Source organism: Cyprinus carpio, chromosome A2 (assembly GCF_018340385.1).
Source record: "Cyprinus carpio isolate SPL01 chromosome A2, ASM1834038v1, whole genome shotgun sequence".
Taxonomy (NCBI): Eukaryota; Metazoa; Chordata; class Actinopteri; order Cypriniformes; family Cyprinidae; genus Cyprinus; species Cyprinus carpio.
This window is the reverse complement of record NC_056573.1, coordinates 16,772,494-16,792,452: the sequence shown is the minus strand read 5'-3', so window position 1 is coordinate 16,792,452 and position 19,959 is coordinate 16,772,494. Positions and strand designations below refer to the sequence as shown.

Below are 19,959 nucleotides of genomic sequence, written 5' to 3'. Positions count from 1 at the left end.
ATGATAAAATGTGTGTCTGAGAGCTAGTCAGTCCATCAAGTGTAAACTGAAATGCACTAAAGAGGGTGTCAACAGAGTTTCTGAGTGTTCTCTCAACACAAATCAAGACCAAGTTTATGCAAATTTAAATAAATAAATACATTTACCTATATTATACCGCAAGATTCGCAAGTAATTAAATTTTAACAGCATGAAACAGATTAACTTTTCCCTGCTTGCTACAAAGATTTCATATATTGTCTTATCCAAAAAATGCATCCAGAGGTAATGTTTGATTCATATCCTGTTGGAATTATACGATAAATAAATCTAAATTCCCAAATCATTTGAAAACCTTGGAAGAAATTTTGCAGCATAACAAACCAGAATAGCGGAGCTCACATCTTACAACAAGACCATTACAGGCATAATGCATTATACAGTAATGGTACCACTACTTCATAGTGCAAGTCAGGAACTATTTCAGTCAGTGGGGCTGTGTCAGCAGGGTTGAAATTGGTCCCTAATGGCTTGCCTATATTAGGGTAAATACCCACCTCAACTACGTGCCAAAATCAACTACCATGGGTCCTTGGCACCACATTGCTCTGGAATGTTTCAGATGGAAAGTCCAATGTTTTCTTCCTTTCACAACAGAATGTCTAGTTTGATTGTTTCCCTCTGCAACTTGACATTTCATCCATATTAGCTTTGTGAAGCATTCAGTCTTGAAACCCCAAAGAGAATAGCACTACATTTTCACAGATGCAGTGACAAGTGAACACCACAACACTGTTTACTTTCTTATTCTCTTGGTTTGAAATATGAATGGAATACATATACATATATCAGATTTCATTACTTATATATATATGTATATATGTGTGTGTGTGTGTGTGTGTGTGTGTGTGTGTGTGTGTGGATGTGGATGTGTCTGTTTTAGTAGTATGGCTATGCCTAAATTAAGCTTTGACTTTTCAATGGTTGTCCATGGGGGCAGAGGGTAAAATGGCTTATGATGTATGGCGGCATGAAAGCCACCTGCCAATATGCAAAATGGGTTTGATGTCATTATCTTTTAAGGACTAGTGATGTGAGAACTGCCAGTACGATCCGGGAAATGGTCCATCATTCAGCCGAGTGCTCTTCCGCCCCCTTAAAACATCATTGCATGCTGGTTTCGCCTGTGCATGCAGGGACCTCTTTGCTGTTTTGGCACGACACGCAAACAGAGAGTATAGAAACAAAGCTCTGATGAGTCTACTGCCTGACCCAACAACTAAATATTCTAAATGATTCATGGAAAATAATTGAGTGTTAGCTGATCAGCAAACTGGAGGAGCGAAAACTAAAAGACACAACACTATAAACACGACAAACTACAAACCACACATTTACATACACACACAGGAATAGTGCATTCAAAAATTAAAATTCTGTTATTACTTACTCACTTGTCATTCAAAACCCATATGCTGTTATTTTTGTTCTAGTGAACATGAAAAGAGAAGTTTCACCACGTTTTTCCCTAGAACAACATAGATCACATCTGTCAGGCTCCAAAAAGAACAAAAAAGTAGTAATCCCATATGAATAGTGAATCAGTAATACTGTAGTTTGTGTGATTAACAGACTGAAATCTTTATCATTTGAATTCAGATGACTTGGAATACAGTACACAAGTAGTATGCATTACTTTAATGGCACTGTTTTACAGTTTTTATGCCTTTACATGGTCACTATGAACTAATGTTTTATGAAAAACCAATGCATGAAGATTCTCCTTCTGTATTCTAGGAAAAACTAAATAACAGCATGTGGGTTCGGAATGATATGATGATGAGTATATGATGACAGAATTATCTTTTTTGGGTGAGCTATCTCCTTACGCATCACCAATTTGGACTGATGAAATGTTTTTAGGGTTTCAGACACAATGGAATGGACTAAGCTACACACTGGCAGCAATCCCTTTGGACCGATGCACTATAACAATGTGTGTGTATTGATCCAACATTCTAATATTGCAGTTAAAAGGTTTCTGTGCATGTACATTATGAGTTAAAATACATCCTGGTCACATGCATGGAATCAGAAAAGGTGCAAACACCAAACATCCATACACACACGTATTCACAACCTAGCCAGTACATTAGATTGGTTTTCCACAGGTGTCAACTATTTAAAAGAACAGTCTAGGTTCAATACAAATTAGCTCAATTGAAAGGACTTGTTACATAATGATGACTACCACAAAAGCTCATTTTGATGTTTCCTGCGTTTTCTTTAAAACAAGCAAATCTCTGGGTTACTGTGAGGCACTTACAAGAATGGGGCAAAACCGTAAACATTAAAATACTCACTGTTTCAGTAGTATAGCCACAAGGCAAAAACATTATGCATGTTAACATCATTTTAGTTTATATGCAATTTTAGAACATAATGCTTTAAACCCAGAATGACACACACACACACAGTTTCATAAAACACCGTTTTGTAAGTTTAAGCCTTTTGTTTTATGGGGACACAGGAAGTGTCCTCATAAACCATGTTTACGTTGTAGTACCCATGTCATTATACACATTTGTGTCCTCATAAACCATATATACCAGTACACACACACACACACACACACACACACACACACACACATATTTATTTATTTAATTTTTTTGTTATAAATATTGCCAATTAAGATTAGCTTGTTTTGAACCTTGAATATTCCTTTAACACCCATAACAGCAACCAAACATGAAAACCTGAAGCCCTAATTTGTTTCCCACATACCATAGCCTGCATGTCCACATTAATGGATTCCTGCTGATCTACAGTCACCAATATCTGTCATGGATTGAAATCTGTGTTAGCAGCTTAAGTGCTGTTCCATGATGCATGCTTCACAGCTCCTTTGGTCATTAATGTCCATTGACCCTGATGGAACGATCCCCATGAAACAGAAAAAGCATTTATCCATAAACCCTCTGAAAGCCGAAAGTGCTACGCCCTCCACTCATTACAGAGCGAGAAGCCAAATAACCACTTTATTCCACTGGTCAGCGTAACGATTTTTCTATGCCAGCACAATTGTTGTTTTATGCTCCAGGATAGCTAGCCAAATGCATTCACATGGTCTGCTAGAAAAAACAAAACAAACAAAAGTAGAATAAATCCGCCCTTCCAGACTTGCAAATGTATTCACTCATGCTATAACTGCACTCTGCACATTAACTGATGATATCTGAGATGCAAAGTGCTGTTGATAAACCGACCTCTCTTTGATGCTTTTGCCATTAACCCTGGCATACCTGCGAGGGAGATGGAAGTACAGCATTGCCTAGCCCTCATCAATATCAGTAGCCACAACCTCCAGAGGAATTAACTTTGTGCTGCCAGTTTTCCCTTGTGGGTGTGTAGTGATTTCACTGTGGAGTGGAGAGTGGATGTAGTGCTTAGAGTGATCAAAACTGACCCATTTAATCTTACTGATCCATCTAGGCCTGCCAATCATCTTCTCTGACTTTCATATTTTGACTTACGCAGTGCGCCTACGGTGCGCCCCGTGCTTGGATGTGTGAGAAATGAGATATGTGGTGATAGAACTGATGATGACATTGGCTTTAGGCTGCTTTATGGAAACATGCCAAAGAACTGGCACAGAAAAGAGTTCAGGTCGCCTTACTTAATAAGTAATACAGACTGTGTGAAACTCTGCCAAATTTCATATTCCCCCAGCATTGCCAATGATAGTTTGCTGGATAGAAGTATTTCACCCCTCCTGCAGCTGTGCCAACAAATGATCTCAGAATTACATTCAGTGATTTACTCCGAGATGTACCTTGGTAAACTGACTTCTTGGAAAGCATTGACTGAGAAAAACAACTCCTAATTTTAAATAGTTAAACTACAGTCAGATCTATCTTTTAAAACAGTACTTAACTAGATATTTTAAAACTGGAATGTATGGAGTAAATCTAACAAAACTCTGTATAATAGTCGGCAGAAAAAAAAAAATGTTTAACAATAGAATTTGCTTTGCTGTTAGTACTGTGACAATTTTGTGAACAACATAATCAGTATTTAGGATTATTTATATACTGTGATATTTATAAATGATACTGATTAACAATTTATTTTTATAATTTTATTTCTTAATGTTAATTTGAGCTTTTATTTGTATTTTTTATATATTTCTTAAATATTTCTATGCAGCTTTAATTTATTTTTATTTCAGCTTTAGTTTTAGTAATTTAGTAGATCAATTTAAGTTTATTGTTCTTCAGTTAGTTGGCAAGGCAAGTTTTTTATGTAATATTTTTCTTTTGTTAATATTTGTATTACATGTCAAACATTATAAATGGGTCTTTAAATTATTTAGCTGCCACTACATTTTAGGAAGTTGCTCCCTCACAAGGTATCAAAAAGTTTGAAAAGCAGGATATTGTTAATGATATTGTATATGCAATCTGGACCAGACTTTTTGCTGAGAAAAGTTTAGATGTGTGACACTAACTGCCTCTTAAGTAGTGTTGCATTGCCTGATAAGCAAGGTGACAGATGTAGTCAGCGCAGCTGCTCCAACTACCTCAGGCCAATGGAATATAGCCTCATAGACTCAAGCTAGGATAATAACATCAGCTCTTATTAAAGCTCCAAATGTAAATTCACATTTGACACCATAAATATCCTGAAGGATTAACATGGCAAAATAAATCTAAAAGTGTGACACAAACTTCAGAACACATATATCAAGAGACAACTTGGCAAGTGATCAGATACTTTCTGAATTACTGCACTATTTATCACTGACTATTTAACAGCAGTGATGTCCCTTGATTCAAAGCAAGGGATTTTGATTAGAGAAAAACTACATAAGAAAGATGGGTAACACTTTATAATAACGTTCAGTTATAAGTAATTTATAAATTATCAGTTAATGATGAACTAATAATTTACAAAACATGACTATACATTCATAAATGACTAATATGTGATAGGTTAACATTTTAGTATTGTTTTATTAATTATAAACCATTAGTAAATGATCAGTATATGATTTATTGACGAAGTTGTAAGCTGGTCTGTGTTCTAAAGCACAAACATGCATTTTAAGAAAAGTAATTCATTTGCTTTGAAGTGGATATACATTTATAAGTGCTTTAGTCAGGTGATTCCAGTGGCTTGTGTTAAATCCTTTCACTCTTCAGCACAGACTTATGTTCTGTGTGGACTGTGTGGGATCTAGTGATAAAGTGAACCTCTCAACCGGTTTTACCTTCCACTGAAGCTCACATCAGGTGCACAGAGTTAAAGACTTCATGTGTGTCAGAGAAGACAGCTGTCTATACCCTCACCAGTCAGTACTTAATACACACTACAAAGTGTTCAACACCTGTTATAGATGATGTGTAAACACATGAATTAATCATTTACAAAGCTTGCTGCATCCCCTAATCTAAAGTGAAAACTATTCATCACTTGTAAATGTGTTACATATCATTTGTAGACCTTTTTTACCTGTTACAAATAATTTGTTTATGTACACAAGTCATTTATAACACTTTCTGCATCCCCTAATCTAAAGTGAAAATTATTCATCACTTGTAAATGTGTTACATAACATTTGCAGATCTTCCTGTTACATGATCCATCTCATTACATCACTTTACCCAAGCTTGAACTTTCATTTTTTTAAATAAATAAGTTAACACTCTGCCACCATTTAATCACCATTTAAGCAGCACTTAATTGTCTATTTTTTATTTTGTTTCCCATGGGACAACTGCTCACCATAACATGAAAACGCACCATAAACGTAGTCCATTATTTTGTGCATTTTATTCCAAGTCTTCAGAAGTCATACGATACCACCTTGTGAGAAAAGATTTGTTTTCCGCAATATAATCATTATACATTAATAACAGTACATACATGTTAAAACTTTCAAAATTGGCGCTTCAACACAACGACACTGGTTTGCGGCAGTGACGTCAAACCTCACTCCTTATTGACTGTCACTTAAGGTAAGGTAAGGTAAGGTAAGGTAAACTTTTATTGTCCCCAGTAGGGAAATTTGTCTTGGGCCATCACCCATGCTGCAACCATACAGTACACACATTAGACAAATACAATTCACAAAATACACAGAATATTGGATACATAAAATTACAGCTCCATACTTCCTCTATTTAACAACTTCACAGACACTGGGATAAAAGAGTTTTTAAATCTATTTAACCTGCAGCGAGGAACTCTGAACCTCCTGCCAGAAGGCAACAACTCATACTCTGTATTCAAAACATGGGAAAAATCACAGACAATCCTCTCAGCGTGTCTTACAGTGGCATGTTTGTACATAGTTTGCAATGGTGTCCATTCATTCACTCCTATAATTTTCCAAGCAATATGTATCATTCGTATCAGCTTTGATCTTGATGGCACAGATAGATTCCCAAACCATACTGTGATACAGTATCTGATTAAACTCTCAATTACTGCCTGGTAAAAGATTACCATTACTTGTGATTTGCGACCACCATAGATTATTTGCAACATGCCAAATTGTGTTGAGTGAGATGCAGCGTGACGTTTTGAAGGATAGAAATGCAGATCAGGAGAATATTTGCAGCTATTAAACATTTTATTTTCATTCTGTAACTCACACAAAATTGTTTTGCTGTCAGAACACTGGTAATGTAGCACACGCGTCATTTAATCTGTTCTTTAAACTGCTTTTTGTAATGTTTTAAATAAATCATTGTGACTTACGTGCATTTATCCTCCTGTTACACTTTGTATATTGTCAAAATGGTTATTTTTAAGATTATAGGGTGGAGTATGGAGCTTAAAATAATCTTTTTTATACAATAGTATATTAACTAAGATAACAGTCACTGTCAATATATCTATATTGCTTTTGCAAATGATATGTAACACATTTACAAGTGATGAATAGTTTACACTTTAGATAGGGAGATGCAGAAAGTGTTATAAATGTACATATACAAATAATTTGTAACAGATAAGAAAGGTCTACAAATGATATGTAACATTTACAAGTGATGAATAGTTTTCACTTTAGATAGGGGGATGCAGAAAGTGTTATAAATGACTTGTGTACATATACAAATAATTTGTAACAGGTAAGAAAGGTCTACAAATGATATGTAACATTTACAAGTGATGAATAGTTTTCACTTTAGATTAGGGGATGCAGCAAGCTTTGTAAATGATTTATTCATGTGTTTACACATCATCTATAACAGGTGTTGAACACTTTGTAGTGTGTACTGCAGGGTAAGCGCTGACTGGTGAGGGTATAGACAGATGTCTTCTCTGACACACATGGAGTCTTTAACTCTGTGCACCTGATGTGAGCTTCAGTGGAAGGTAAAACCGGTTGAGAGGTTCACTTTATCACTAGATCCCACACACTCCACACAGAACACAAGTCTGTGCTGATGAGTGAAAGGATTTAACACAAGCCACTGGAATCACCTGACTAAAGCATTTATAAATGTGTATCCACTTCAAAACAAATGAATTACTCTTCTTAAAAATAGTGCTTTAGCATACTTGCATGTTTGTGCTTTTGAACACAGACCAGCTTACAACTTCATCAATAAATCATATGTTGATCATTTACTAATGGTTTAGTCATATTGAGATAATTATACAAAACAATTTTGACATAAATACTTCAGTGATTTTTAAGTGATAAATAGTGTATCAACTAATAACTTATAAACCATCTACTAATGATCAGTTTGATTAATTTCATGATTTAAACTTTTTAAAGATAACTTACAACACATTTGTAAATCATCAGCATACCACTCATTAATCATTTATGAACATATAGTCATGTTTTGTAAATGATTAGTTCATCATTAACTAATAATTTATAAATGACTTATAACAGAACGTTATTATAAAGTGTAACCGAAAGATGTTTAAAATCTTTAAATTAAATACATTTATTAGACTGAATTGTTAAAATCTTTAAATTAAATACATTTAATAGATACTGAATTGTGACACAAAAAGGCTTTGTATAACAAAAACCTTTTATTCTTGCCCAGTTGATGTCTTAGATCATTATTATGCGCTCAAGGAAGTTTAGACAATAAGACTTTATAATACAGAACTGGCAGGGGAGAGTTGTATGTTGTTTCCTCTAGATGATTGATTCATCAACTGTTTCTCACTTTCATCTCTGAGCAATGTTGGAACTTTGTATTTCAGCAATTCTGATGTTACCGCCTCCTTAGGATAAATTGTTGTTGCATTCCTCATTTGCAAGTCGCTTTGGATAAAAGTGTCTGCTAAATGAATAAATGCATATACAAATGATTGATGGCTCACAAGTTTTAATGCAAACGCTGGAATCAAACCCCACTGGTCCGAGCTAATGCATCACTGCCAAAAACCAGAACGGCATTGTGAATTTATATTTAATTCAATTATGTTACAAAAAAGTATTTACATAAACACAATCACATTCTACTTTTCCAATTCAGTGTTGGGAAGTAACTAACAAAGTAGCATTTTTCAGTAGTGTGATAGTGTTTGACGATTAGAAAGTTCAAAAGAATAGTATTTATTCAAAAAACAAAATCCATTATAAATTTCTTTATTGTCACTCTTGATCTATTTAATTTACCATCGCTAAATAAAAGTATTAGTTTCTTCTAAAAAACTTCCTTCTTTTTAATCTAATAATTATATTTTATTCTATTTCAATTAATGAAAACGACTTTTAAAAAAAAAAAAAAAAAAGAAGTTATACTTATTACAGTTTTAAAATAGCATTTATTTGATAATTATTTAACTATTTCAAATTTTTCCGCATCTTGAGAATTAGTTTTACAGCTAAACAACACTTGGAGGGTTGGGTTTGGATAAGATATACAGTAATTCAAATCCACTAACCTTCTAAAATTTTCTACGGATTGGTAAACAACATAATATATGAGATATATGATATATAATTTATGGTCAAATTAAGAGCAGACTGTATGGCGAGCAGTAATTGTGTGTACAAGTAGCCATGCTGAACAAACCTGGGATACCAGTTTCCTTCATAATAGATTTTCAATTATAATTACAAAAATTGGTTTAATAAAATGCAGTGGCTTCTAGTTCAAATAGAAATGCAGAACTATTTTACTACACAGTGGTATATTTTGAGAATAACCAAGTTTCTAAAAGGCACATCTGTACATTCACATTAGCAATCGTTCTATATAGTCACTTTGGGTTTTTAGCCCTTGGAGATTCTAATTCAATCAGTGAAAACCCAATAAACAGGGTCATGGGTCAAATTCTTTCCAGAAGAATCTTTAGGGGAGGTTTTATCTGCTGCTGGAGGGTAATGGACCTCTTATGGCTCTGTGGTAGATTTATTGACTATCTGAGGACCCTGATGCCCCTGATCAGTCTCTGCACACTACATCTGTCTTCACTCATTATCACACATGCATATGGAGCTTTGCAATCACCTCTGTCTGCCAAAGTCCATTACCCACAAACCAAGTACTCTGGCTCAATCACAAGTGAGATAACAGACAATTCACAGATACACACATGATCAATGACATACGTAAGGGATAAGCTGTACACAGAGCCTGCACACACTTGAATGTAGTGTATATTGTTGTGTGAGTGTGTGTGTGTCAACAGCATAGCTGAAGTTCAGAAGGTGCGCTTGTATTACCGTTTCACATCGATCCTCTGTCTTTCCTTTCATCCTTTCCACTTTCCATCTCCTCTTCCTACATCAAGTTCAAATGCTACAGAGACCTCTCAAACAAAAAGCCGCATTCCGCATAGCAGAAAAGTGCTTTTTTCAGCTATTCAAGTATATAACAATACACTGAAAGTAAAATCATAATGCTTGAACTGAGAGAACAAGTACACTGATGTTATGACAGTCTCTACCCGAATACATGACTCCGATTTAGCAGTGGTTATTTAAATGTGCAAAGCTTTCTAACACATTAGGTTAAATTATGGCTGTGTTATCTGGGTGTGATAAACCAACCTGAATGTTCCCATAACTGAAAAAAAGGATTCATTTGGAAAGTGTTAAGATACTAATTACATTTGTTACAATTAATAAACAGCTACAAATTTCTGGTTGGCTGGACACAATTTAATACTCCTCTATCGGCAGAGGCACTGCTGTGAATTTATGATTACAGTATGTGGAAGTTACTGTTGCTTAAATTAGGAATATGAGAACACATCTTCTGAAAAGAACACTGATCTCTGAAAATTATGTAACAATTTTCATACCATTGCAATGCGTTGTATGACAGAGAATTGCAAAACTTATATTACCTTTTGAAATATCTTTATGAGCAAAAAGCTTCTTGTACTTCAAGTAAACCTTCTGTTTAAACACTTTACCAGACGTCAGAAAGATCAGATATGTGCTTATTTGTTAAGTAACTTAGAGAATTTGATATATTTCTTTTTAATTTTACATTAAAGTTTTTTTTTTTTTTTGGCCTATGCTGTAAAAATTGTTACCTTGAAGAACAATTTCTACCTGATGTAACCCAAAGAATTTAGTTTTGTTGGTATAAATTAATGTATTTGATTGATATTGCAATATTAAATAATATATAAAAGTGAAAAGTGACATATAGCCAAGTATGGTGACCCGTACTCAGAATTTGTGCTCTGCATTTAACCCATCCAAAGTGCACACACACAGCAGTGAACACACACACACTGTGAACACACACCCGGAGCAGTGGGCAGCCATTTATGCTGCGGCGCCCAGAAAAAAAAAGTCAAATATATATATTTGACTTGAATTAAACCAGTTAATTTACAGTAGATGTAACCTTTTTTTTTTCAGCCAATGAATGATAAAAAATATTTACAGCCAATCAGAATCCACTTTGCTTTGAAGAACTTGAGCATTTAAAGCAGCAGATGACCAAACTGCAGCATGTAATAAACAGAATGTTGTCATGCATTGGTGTGGATGCTGATATAATTATCATTATAGTTATCTTTATAGTTATCATTTTTGGTGTGAACAGTCCTTATCTCTTTAAATTTATTTCCTGGTTTTTGAATCCCATATTTTCATTGTTGTATCAGTCTTTTGGATCCAACTGTATATTATACAAAAAGGTTGGGAGAATGTTACGTTTTTTCATGTGTTTCCCATATAATTGACACAGTTGCCATGGTTTCGTGTTCAAATTAGATGAGTTTTGCCATCCAAACTATTGAGACATAAATTGCGTGCCTGCCTTTACACTACACCAAGCCTGCTTTTCAATTAACAGCAAATTTTACTCCTCCAGGAGGAAGTTTATTATCGATATTTTTCAGGAAACATCCAACATAGGCACAAATATTAATAAGGCCGAGATAAAACATTTAGATCACACATTTTTCCTAATGCGGTCACTCCTCAAAACACTTGAGGACCTGTGGCGTATATAATCATGATTCGTGCACTTGTGGTAATTGGTTGCCCATATGAGGTGACCATGGCAACGATGCTGGAATGTGTCCTGTGTGAGTTGTCCTCTGTGTGAGTTCAGTGTTTCAAAAGCTCATCCTCTCATTAGCAGTGAGAGTGTTTTATAGGTGTGTGGGAGGTCTGTTTGCACAGGGACATGCTTTCCCCTCTATTACCAAATGAGTTTGCACAGGCTCTGGCAAGAAACTCCTGAAAAATCTGTAAGGACTTGTGCCGGACGTATTTAAGGATGAGGCACAGAGCTAATAGTATCAGCGCAATATGCAGATGTGTTTTTATGGAGCGGTGTTAATCTAATAAGAAGCCAGGGTAAATATCTTTAGTGCGAGTAGGTCTGTGTGTGTGTTTATGAATGGTGTTTTTTTTTTTTTTTTTGAAAGTGATGTATAAGCAATTACACCCACTAGAAGACTGAAATGTGTTTATGGTGATACAACAGCTGGACAGTCGGGCATTAAAGGAATAGTTCACCCAAAAATGAAAATTGTACCATCATCTGCTCACCCTTTAGTTGTTCCAAACCTGTATGAGTATCTTCTGCTGAGCACAAAATATGATATTTTGAGAAGTGTTGGGGGTGGATCTACGGAAATAAAAGGCTAATGTCAACTGTTTGGTTACCAACTTCAAAATATCTTCTTTTGTGTTCAACAGAAGAAAGAAAATCATACAGTTTTACATTCACACTTGCACAGTATGAACCAGTTGAGCTCTGGAACACTAGTCCGGTATTAATGGAAAAATTGCTGTTTTTCATGATCTAGCATAGGTGTAGTAAATAAGGCATTGATGAGTCTTAATTATCCATATGTTATTGTGCCTAATTCTGAAATAAATGCCAGTGATTGTGGCTGTTTGCTTTGACTCCTCGTGTGAATGTTTTCCCTCTGTTGCCATTGGAGAACATCTGCTTATACTATTTCACAGACAGTGCAACTTAATTTGCCATATAATGCCATAACATCAGCTTGTAAAAGAAGCTTGCAGAATTTGAAAATTACACAGATGTGTGTAAATGCACATACAGTACATGTACAGTATATTAGTGCATTAGTTTGTTTGCTAGACCATCACACACGTACACACAGAGACATATAAAACCCCACTGCAACAAGATATTGTTGAATTTGCTTTCACATTAATGCTCTTTCACGCACGCATAATTGTTTCGCTGATTAACTTGCCATGCTTGCATGTTTTAATTAAACACATTTTCAGGTTTTATGCCCTTTCATTTATTTATCTCCCATCTTACAAAATGGTCACCTGGGGCATATTTTTTGGTGGAATTAAATGTGGCTTAATTATTTACACGGGATGAAATTGCTCATAAACATTCACACATGGAGGTGTGTGGAGCTCGACCTTATTAAAAGTTTCTTGCTTGCTTTATTTTTGTTGCTTTGTCTATGACAGGCAGATCAAATGCAGTAAACAAGACAGATACAATAACTAATGCAAGAATTGTTTCAAAGATTGACTCTCTTTATGTGAAAATAAGAGAGTAATAATTAAATAACATAAAAAATAAACCCTAAGTTCTCACTCTTGAATGAGTTGGTAGTTTGGTTAGACAGCCTCTTACGGTTATTGAAGAAGTAAAACTCCAAACAAACAATAAATGCATGAGTGAAATCAGACAACTGTAATGAGCACAGATGCATGATGCGTTATTAGTGGTGGTTGCGAATCAAAGCATTCATACTACTATTCCTCATACTACTAGTTTTTCCAGGCAAAATGTTAAGTAACTCATGCCACACAAATCATGTGGCTTAATGAGGAAAGATATGACATGCAAATTTTGCATTTAAAAAAAATAAATAAATAAAGATGTTATTTTGAACTTTCTATAACATGATAGATTTTCTATTAAAAAGAACCACGTTTTCAATTATATTCAAATAATAATAATAAAAAAAAAAACGTTATTTTCTACAATCTTATTGTTTTTACTGTATTTTTGGACAAATAAATGCAGCCTTAGTAAGTATAAGAGACTTCTTTCAACTTTTGAAAGGTAGTGTACCTATCTAGTCATATAATGAATATTTTTCTCTCATATAATAAGGCATATAAACTAATATGATTTGCAGCAGTGGTAGGAAATTCACAGTACATTTTTTTGCTTGCGTTTGGAATTCTGTAATGGGGCTGCAGGCACATGCACATGCACATGATGGTGAGAGTAAGGCAGGTGCATGGTGGGGATTGCTGAGTAGGTGTACCCGAGTTCAATAGGACAGGCGGCCTTATGGTTATGTCAGTGCACCTGCTTCCTCTGCACACTCAGGCTTAGTAAAAGTCCACAGCTTGACGGCACAACATTTCTTGCTTTACTTTGAATAATAGATGAGAACACAGAATACTGAAGAACCGACCTAAATCCTCAACAGGTCTTTCATGTTCTCAGACTTTCTATAAAATCGACAATATTGGGGTTTTGAGAGCTTTCTCGTGTAAACAGATGTTAAATCAACTTTAAATCAGGAAGAGTTTGGAGTGGCTATGTGAATAATTTCATCTGGGCCTTGTTACTGTATATGTAAAGAGTAGAACAGCAGTCGAATTTCTGTCATATTAGGCCTCTATTGACTTTTTGAGAACCGGCTGTTGTTCCGCTTTTGGATAACTGCCTTTGATGGCTCAAGAGGGTGATTCTGCACCTGTGGGATCTAAGTGAAATTAAGTGGTTCTCAGCAAGAATTTTGTTCCATTGTCACACACAAATACAGAAAGAGTGTGAATGATAGAGCTTAGATGCTTTGGAAGAAATACACACTATTCTTTAGAATTTGGTCAGGAATTATGTGATGCAAGTATGTTGTGGTGTAGACTAGTGTCCATTGTGTTTATGAGTTTTGTTTTAGTCATGAGAAAATGAAATGGCTACACCTCACAAGAATACTGTAGAATTGACATCTGAATCGGAATGACAAGGAATTTACTGAATTGCAATTCAAAGAAATTCAACACAAGTAATGCACCCTGGGAAATTAGTGTTCTACCAATTAACACCTACAGTATCTATATCATTCTATCCTTTCATTCTCTCTGTCTGTAAGACCCATATATCTTCTCATTTTCAAATAAGGCTTTGTGAAGCCAACACTCTAACACTTTAACTCTCACCGTCATGTCATTCCAAACCTGTAAGACTTTATTTTTTCTGTGGAACACAAAAGAAGATAATCTGAAGAATGCCGATAACCACAGAAGAAAGAAAGTCATACAGTTTTGGAACAACATGAGGGTGAGTAAATAATGACAGAATTTTTATTTTTAGGTGAACTATCCCTTTAAACAAGGGACTTAATCAGGTTGTTTCAAAGAATGTGCCTGTTAGTCTATCACTTTGGATGAAAGTGACAAATAATTATCTACTTTAAACACATTTTAAACACAAGTTATTTTCCTGCATATAACTGCCATACACAACAAAGCAACAGACTCGGCGGATGGAGCCTCCGAGATGCTTCATAAAGTACAGTACATTAAAACCACAGAAGCTGCAGGTGTGTTATTCTATGAAAATAATGAAGTGTGATGAACAAGCATAGCAGGTTACCAAAATACTAGCAGGTGCACAGCATGAGTCATAGGCTCTTTTATAAACATTGTTAACAACGTTGAAAAATTCAGAGCAATTTTGAGAGCAATTATCTTGATATTCAAGAACAGCTATCCCAGATTTCCTGGAGGATTGTGGTGTTGTTTCATGTGGAACACTATGCCGATATCTAACAAACAAAATAGTGTACTCATATACAGCTTGGAATCTCCACCTGCCAAACAGAAAAAAAAAAAAAAAACTATCAAGACAGTATTAAGGTTGGTTAATCATCAATCTGCAATTAAGATGGATGGATGGATGGATAGTGCCTGCCTTCTTTCCTGAGCAGGAAGGGTTAATATAAAGACACCTAAATTATGCAAGATGTGCATGAGAATGTCGGGGCTTAATTCAGTATTTCTTACATTGTCTCCCTGGCATTTCAATGTTTTATGCATTTTATAATTAGGTAGAGGCTCCAGAGGGAATGGAGAGCAATAAGCCAGTGCATTGCTATAGCTGTCTAGGGTGTCACTACTCAGACCATGGGTTTATTTGAAAGGCAAATTTCAAATGTAAAGCCAGTCAAGGTATTTGAGAATAAAAGGTTGACCATATCTGCATCCATCTGCTGTTGATACTTAAATGTGGCAAACAGCATGCAATTGGTGTGTGTAATGCGACTAGCTGAAAGTTGACCAGTGTCAACTGTGGTAACGACAGCATGTGATTGATTGATGGATAGATAGATAACTTCAACCCCAATTTAGTAAAGTGACTTTATCAAACAAACCAAGTTTGACATACAATGGATGAAATCACGTAAACACTTTTATCACCTACAGTATTTGTGCAAAGATCCTAATTATCAATCACAAAACATGTTTTGGAAGTTGCGGTCAAAAATAAGCAAAGCGTTCTATGAATGATGAATAGCATGGCATTTACCTTTCTCAGGAAGCAGTTAAAACTAGACCTGAGTAAAAATGCATGCCATGATGAATGAATTCTGTGTACAAATGTCGTTCATCATGTACTGCTCTTATTTGCTTGTACTGTTAATTTTATTTATTATGTTTTGTCTCTTATATTTGCCTACTTGGTTTAGCATTTGCCATTTTTAACACATATTTACAGTAAAATGTGGGGATATTATTAGTAGTATAATTTTATTATGTTGCTCTTCTAATACATTGTACATTTAAATGTTTAGCAATTTAATGTTAATGTAATCAATTATTTAAAAAATTATAACAAAATAAAAATAAATTTGAATAATCAAGGTTATCATAGCATAACCAATTTATTATTTTTTTATTGTCAACCCTAATGTTTAGTAGTAATAGTAATATTAGTACTAAATACATAATAATAATAATAATAATAATAATAATAATAATAATAATTGTATTTTACCTTACAGAAACAGCAAAAGTTGGTTACATGATTACAGGACTAAGAAGATAATGAAGAAGACAATGTGATAAATCGTTAGAAAGAACATATAAATAAAAATGATGAAAGATATATATATATATAAAGAAAGATGCAATAGCACAGAATTAGGTACATCAAGATGAGGCCATGAGATGATTGCAGAGTATAAAACAAAGGAGATGAGAGGGGAAAAAAGTGAAGAGTAGAAGAAATATTTTGCTGGAGGAATGGGGATGATTACATTTTGAATATTAAAACCATACGACTGTCAGAACTGTGGATTTGTCTGTGTGTGTGCTTTTTCCCCTGTGACCCAGTTTCTGTCTCTCCTTGATTGTTGATTTGATCCCAGGTGATTTGATCCCCTTAGTTCCCAGGTGTGTCTACTTAGTTGCCTCATTATCCTGAGTTTAAAAGCCCCAGTCTTTCAGTTCAGTATGGTCGGGTCTACCAGTTATGTACGTGTGTCTTCCTCCTGGGCTCCATGTTGGATTTACCCCCGTGTTAGATTAATAAAGACTTTTTTGATTATCCATGGCTCTGTGTTCCTTCTGACACAGTAGTGTGACAGAAGACCCAACCTTAACAGTGTAAATTGCGTATCTACCCTCTGTTTGTTTTCCGGATTTCCTCAGTCCTTTTTTTTCCGTTGTGCCCTATGGATCCCCTCCTTCGCCCTGAATTCACCGCCTTTGTGGAGTGGACACTGGTGAGAAATGGATCTCTGTTCCCAAGGATTGATCGCCAGTGCCACTCCCGACCCAGAGCCCAGCCCACCATCTCCAGGTTCGAGAGCCGGCTACACCGCAAGGGAGAGAGCCGCAGACGGTGTGAGTGCGGAGTGGAACTCCGCCCCCTGCATCACGGCTGAGGGTGAGATGAATATGGAGCGCCAAAATGAGGAGGAGGATCTTATAGACTGGGAATCTGAACTGGAGATTGAACTGCCCCCTCTCCTCTCTCCGTCGTCATTGGTTTCCTTGTCCAGGCCTGAGGGGGCTTCTGATCCTCCAGTGCCTGCTCCTAGAAGGTGTCATCCAGTGCCTGCTCCTAGAAAGTGTCCTACAGTGCCTGCTCCTAGAAAGTGTCCTCCAGTGCCCGTTCCTTGAAAATGCTCCACCGCTGTCATCTGGCAACCCCTCTGCTCGCCCTCAGCCCACCATCTATGCAGTGTGAGCCCCACGGGACTGCCATCCTCCAGCGTTGCTATGGTCGGAGTCTTCCTCACCTTCGCCTCCAGCCTCCGAGGCCCAGACTCTGCCTCGGCCCGTATTCCCAGCAGCTCCACCTTGGCTCCTAGCTCCCTCGCCTCCACCGTCAACCATCGATCCATCAGCTCCACCAGGCTCCCTCGTCTCTCCTGCTTCACCTTAGTCGGGCGTCAACCCGCCATTGCCTCTGGACTCCTCTCCACTGGCTGCCCCTAGTCGTTCCATCCCACCAGCTCCGTTGGGCTCCTTCATCCCGCCAGCTCCACCTTGGTCCTCATTCGCTCTGGCTCCGCAACAGATCACTGGATCTCTGCCTCCTCCTCGGTCTCCAGAGCCCTTGGCTCCACCCTGGTTCCCCGGATCTTCGGCATCCACCTGGATAGTTGGCTCTCCATCTTGGGCTCCACCTGCTCCACTGCCGTAGGTCGGCCCCCTAGAGTCGGCGGCCATTCCTCCTCCATGGCTCTTCCCACTGTTGGCTCCACCTTGGGCCACTGTTATGGCTGTGGCCTGGGTCCTGCTGGGCTCCTCCTGCTCCAAGCTCCTCCTGTCTCCTCCCTGGCTCCTCTCTCCATGGTCTCTGTCCGCCGGCCCCCTCCCGAGGGTCTGTCCTCCCCTGGGACTTATTACTGTACATACCATGAGGTCCTAGATATGCTTTAAATGGTAATTGCCAGGTCTGTTTTGAGACCTGTTTTATGTCCCAGTCAGATAATTATCACAAAACAATCCCTAGAAGGTTGATCAGAAGTCCGACACAAAGGATTAAAGACTGAATTTTTTTTTTTTTTTGAACGATTATTTGATCACAGATATTTTCTTCTGTTATTTTAAAAGAATACTACAGTATTTCAGCCTGTCTACTTTAAAGTGTCATGTTACTTGCAAATTAATATTTGTAATTATTTGTGAAATTTACTAGGAACTTCTAAGTGAAAATATTTCTATACCACTTTTTTTGGTGTACAACATACAAAATGTTAACAATATTACAGTAATATGCAATAATACTATTCCAAGGTTATTATAGTTATCTAAAACTGAAAATACACACATATATATATTATATATAAACAGACCATATAAAAATAAAACTCATTTAAAATATTTATAAAAACCAGTGATACTAAAATAACACTGTTCTGAAATCTCCATGACTGACTAATCAGAGTTGAGTATGCCAGACAGCGGTGTTTGCTATACTTCACTGTGGTGTCTTTTTAAAAGAATACTTTTGCTTTAGGATCCTAAATTAAACTTACAAAAGAAAATTGTTGTGTTAATGCTCATCATCAAAGCCTTACCATCATCTTCTCTTCCTGTGTGTTCAGGTCAAAGGGATTGGCAGAAGAATGCTGGCGCCAGGTGCCCAGGGGCAGGATGGCGTTGTGTTGGCAGAGAGCTGCGGTTGTTAGATGGTTCCTCTTGATGCTCCTGTGGCACTGGGCACCTCTGGGCCCACTGAGCTGGTTTCTGGCTCTGGCTGAGCGTCTGGACCAGAAGACCTCACCGTTCTCTTCTATCTCGGGCCGGAGCAGCGGCCAGCTGGACTGGCTCCTGTCTGATAAAGGGCCCTTCCATCGTTGTCCAGAATACACAGAGTTCAAAGAACGCTTCCTACAAGGCTTCTCCACACGCTACAAAATCTACAGGTTTGTGCTGTGATGAATATATTATTCATTGAAAATACTGGATATTCAAAATTGACTTGTAAGCAAAATCGGGACCCATTAAATATTCAGAGAAAAATGTATGAAAATTTATATAAAATGAACTCAAATTCAAACAAACAATTCTGAAGTTTATTTATTTATTTATTTATTTATTTTTTCTTCAGCTTTACTACTTACGGTTTCTTGGCTTTCTAGGGCAATAGTGATGAACATTGGCAGAACAGTTCTGTAGTCTTTTACACTACCATTCAAAAGTTTTGATTTGGCAAGATTTTTTAATGTTTTTGAACATTGGAATCTCTCATGCTCCCCATTTATTTAATAAAAAATGCAGTAAAAAGTAAAATTGTGAAATATTATTAAGACTTAAAATAACTGTTTTCTTAAAAATAAGATGCAGTTTTATTTTTTACAAAGAATTAATTGTAGGGAAAGTATCTGTGTGTATATTGCAGCAGTGCATAAATCAAACTTATTCAGAATCCAGACAATTTCTGACATGGATTCCCATTTTCCACACATTGTTTTCCATTACTACTCTGCATGTGGGGAAAAAATCATGTAAAACTGCTCATAGTAATGTTAACTTACAGAATTTTTTTT

At 36.4% G+C, this 19,959-nt stretch overlaps 1 protein-coding gene across 1 annotated transcript in view; it reads left to right on the top strand.

The window, feature by feature from the left end:
- Positions 1-19,959, top strand: part of LOC109078527 (BMP/retinoic acid-inducible neural-specific protein 3-like) — an 89,420-nt gene that overhangs the window by 11,375 nt on the left and 58,086 nt on the right. Inside the window, exon 2 of the mRNA XM_042775890.1 lies at positions 19,015-19,335. Coding sequence (XP_042631824.1) covers positions 19,064-19,335 — 272 coding nt within the window. The 5' untranslated portion in view covers positions 19,015-19,063. The remainder of the gene's footprint in view (positions 1-19,014; positions 19,336-19,959) is intronic.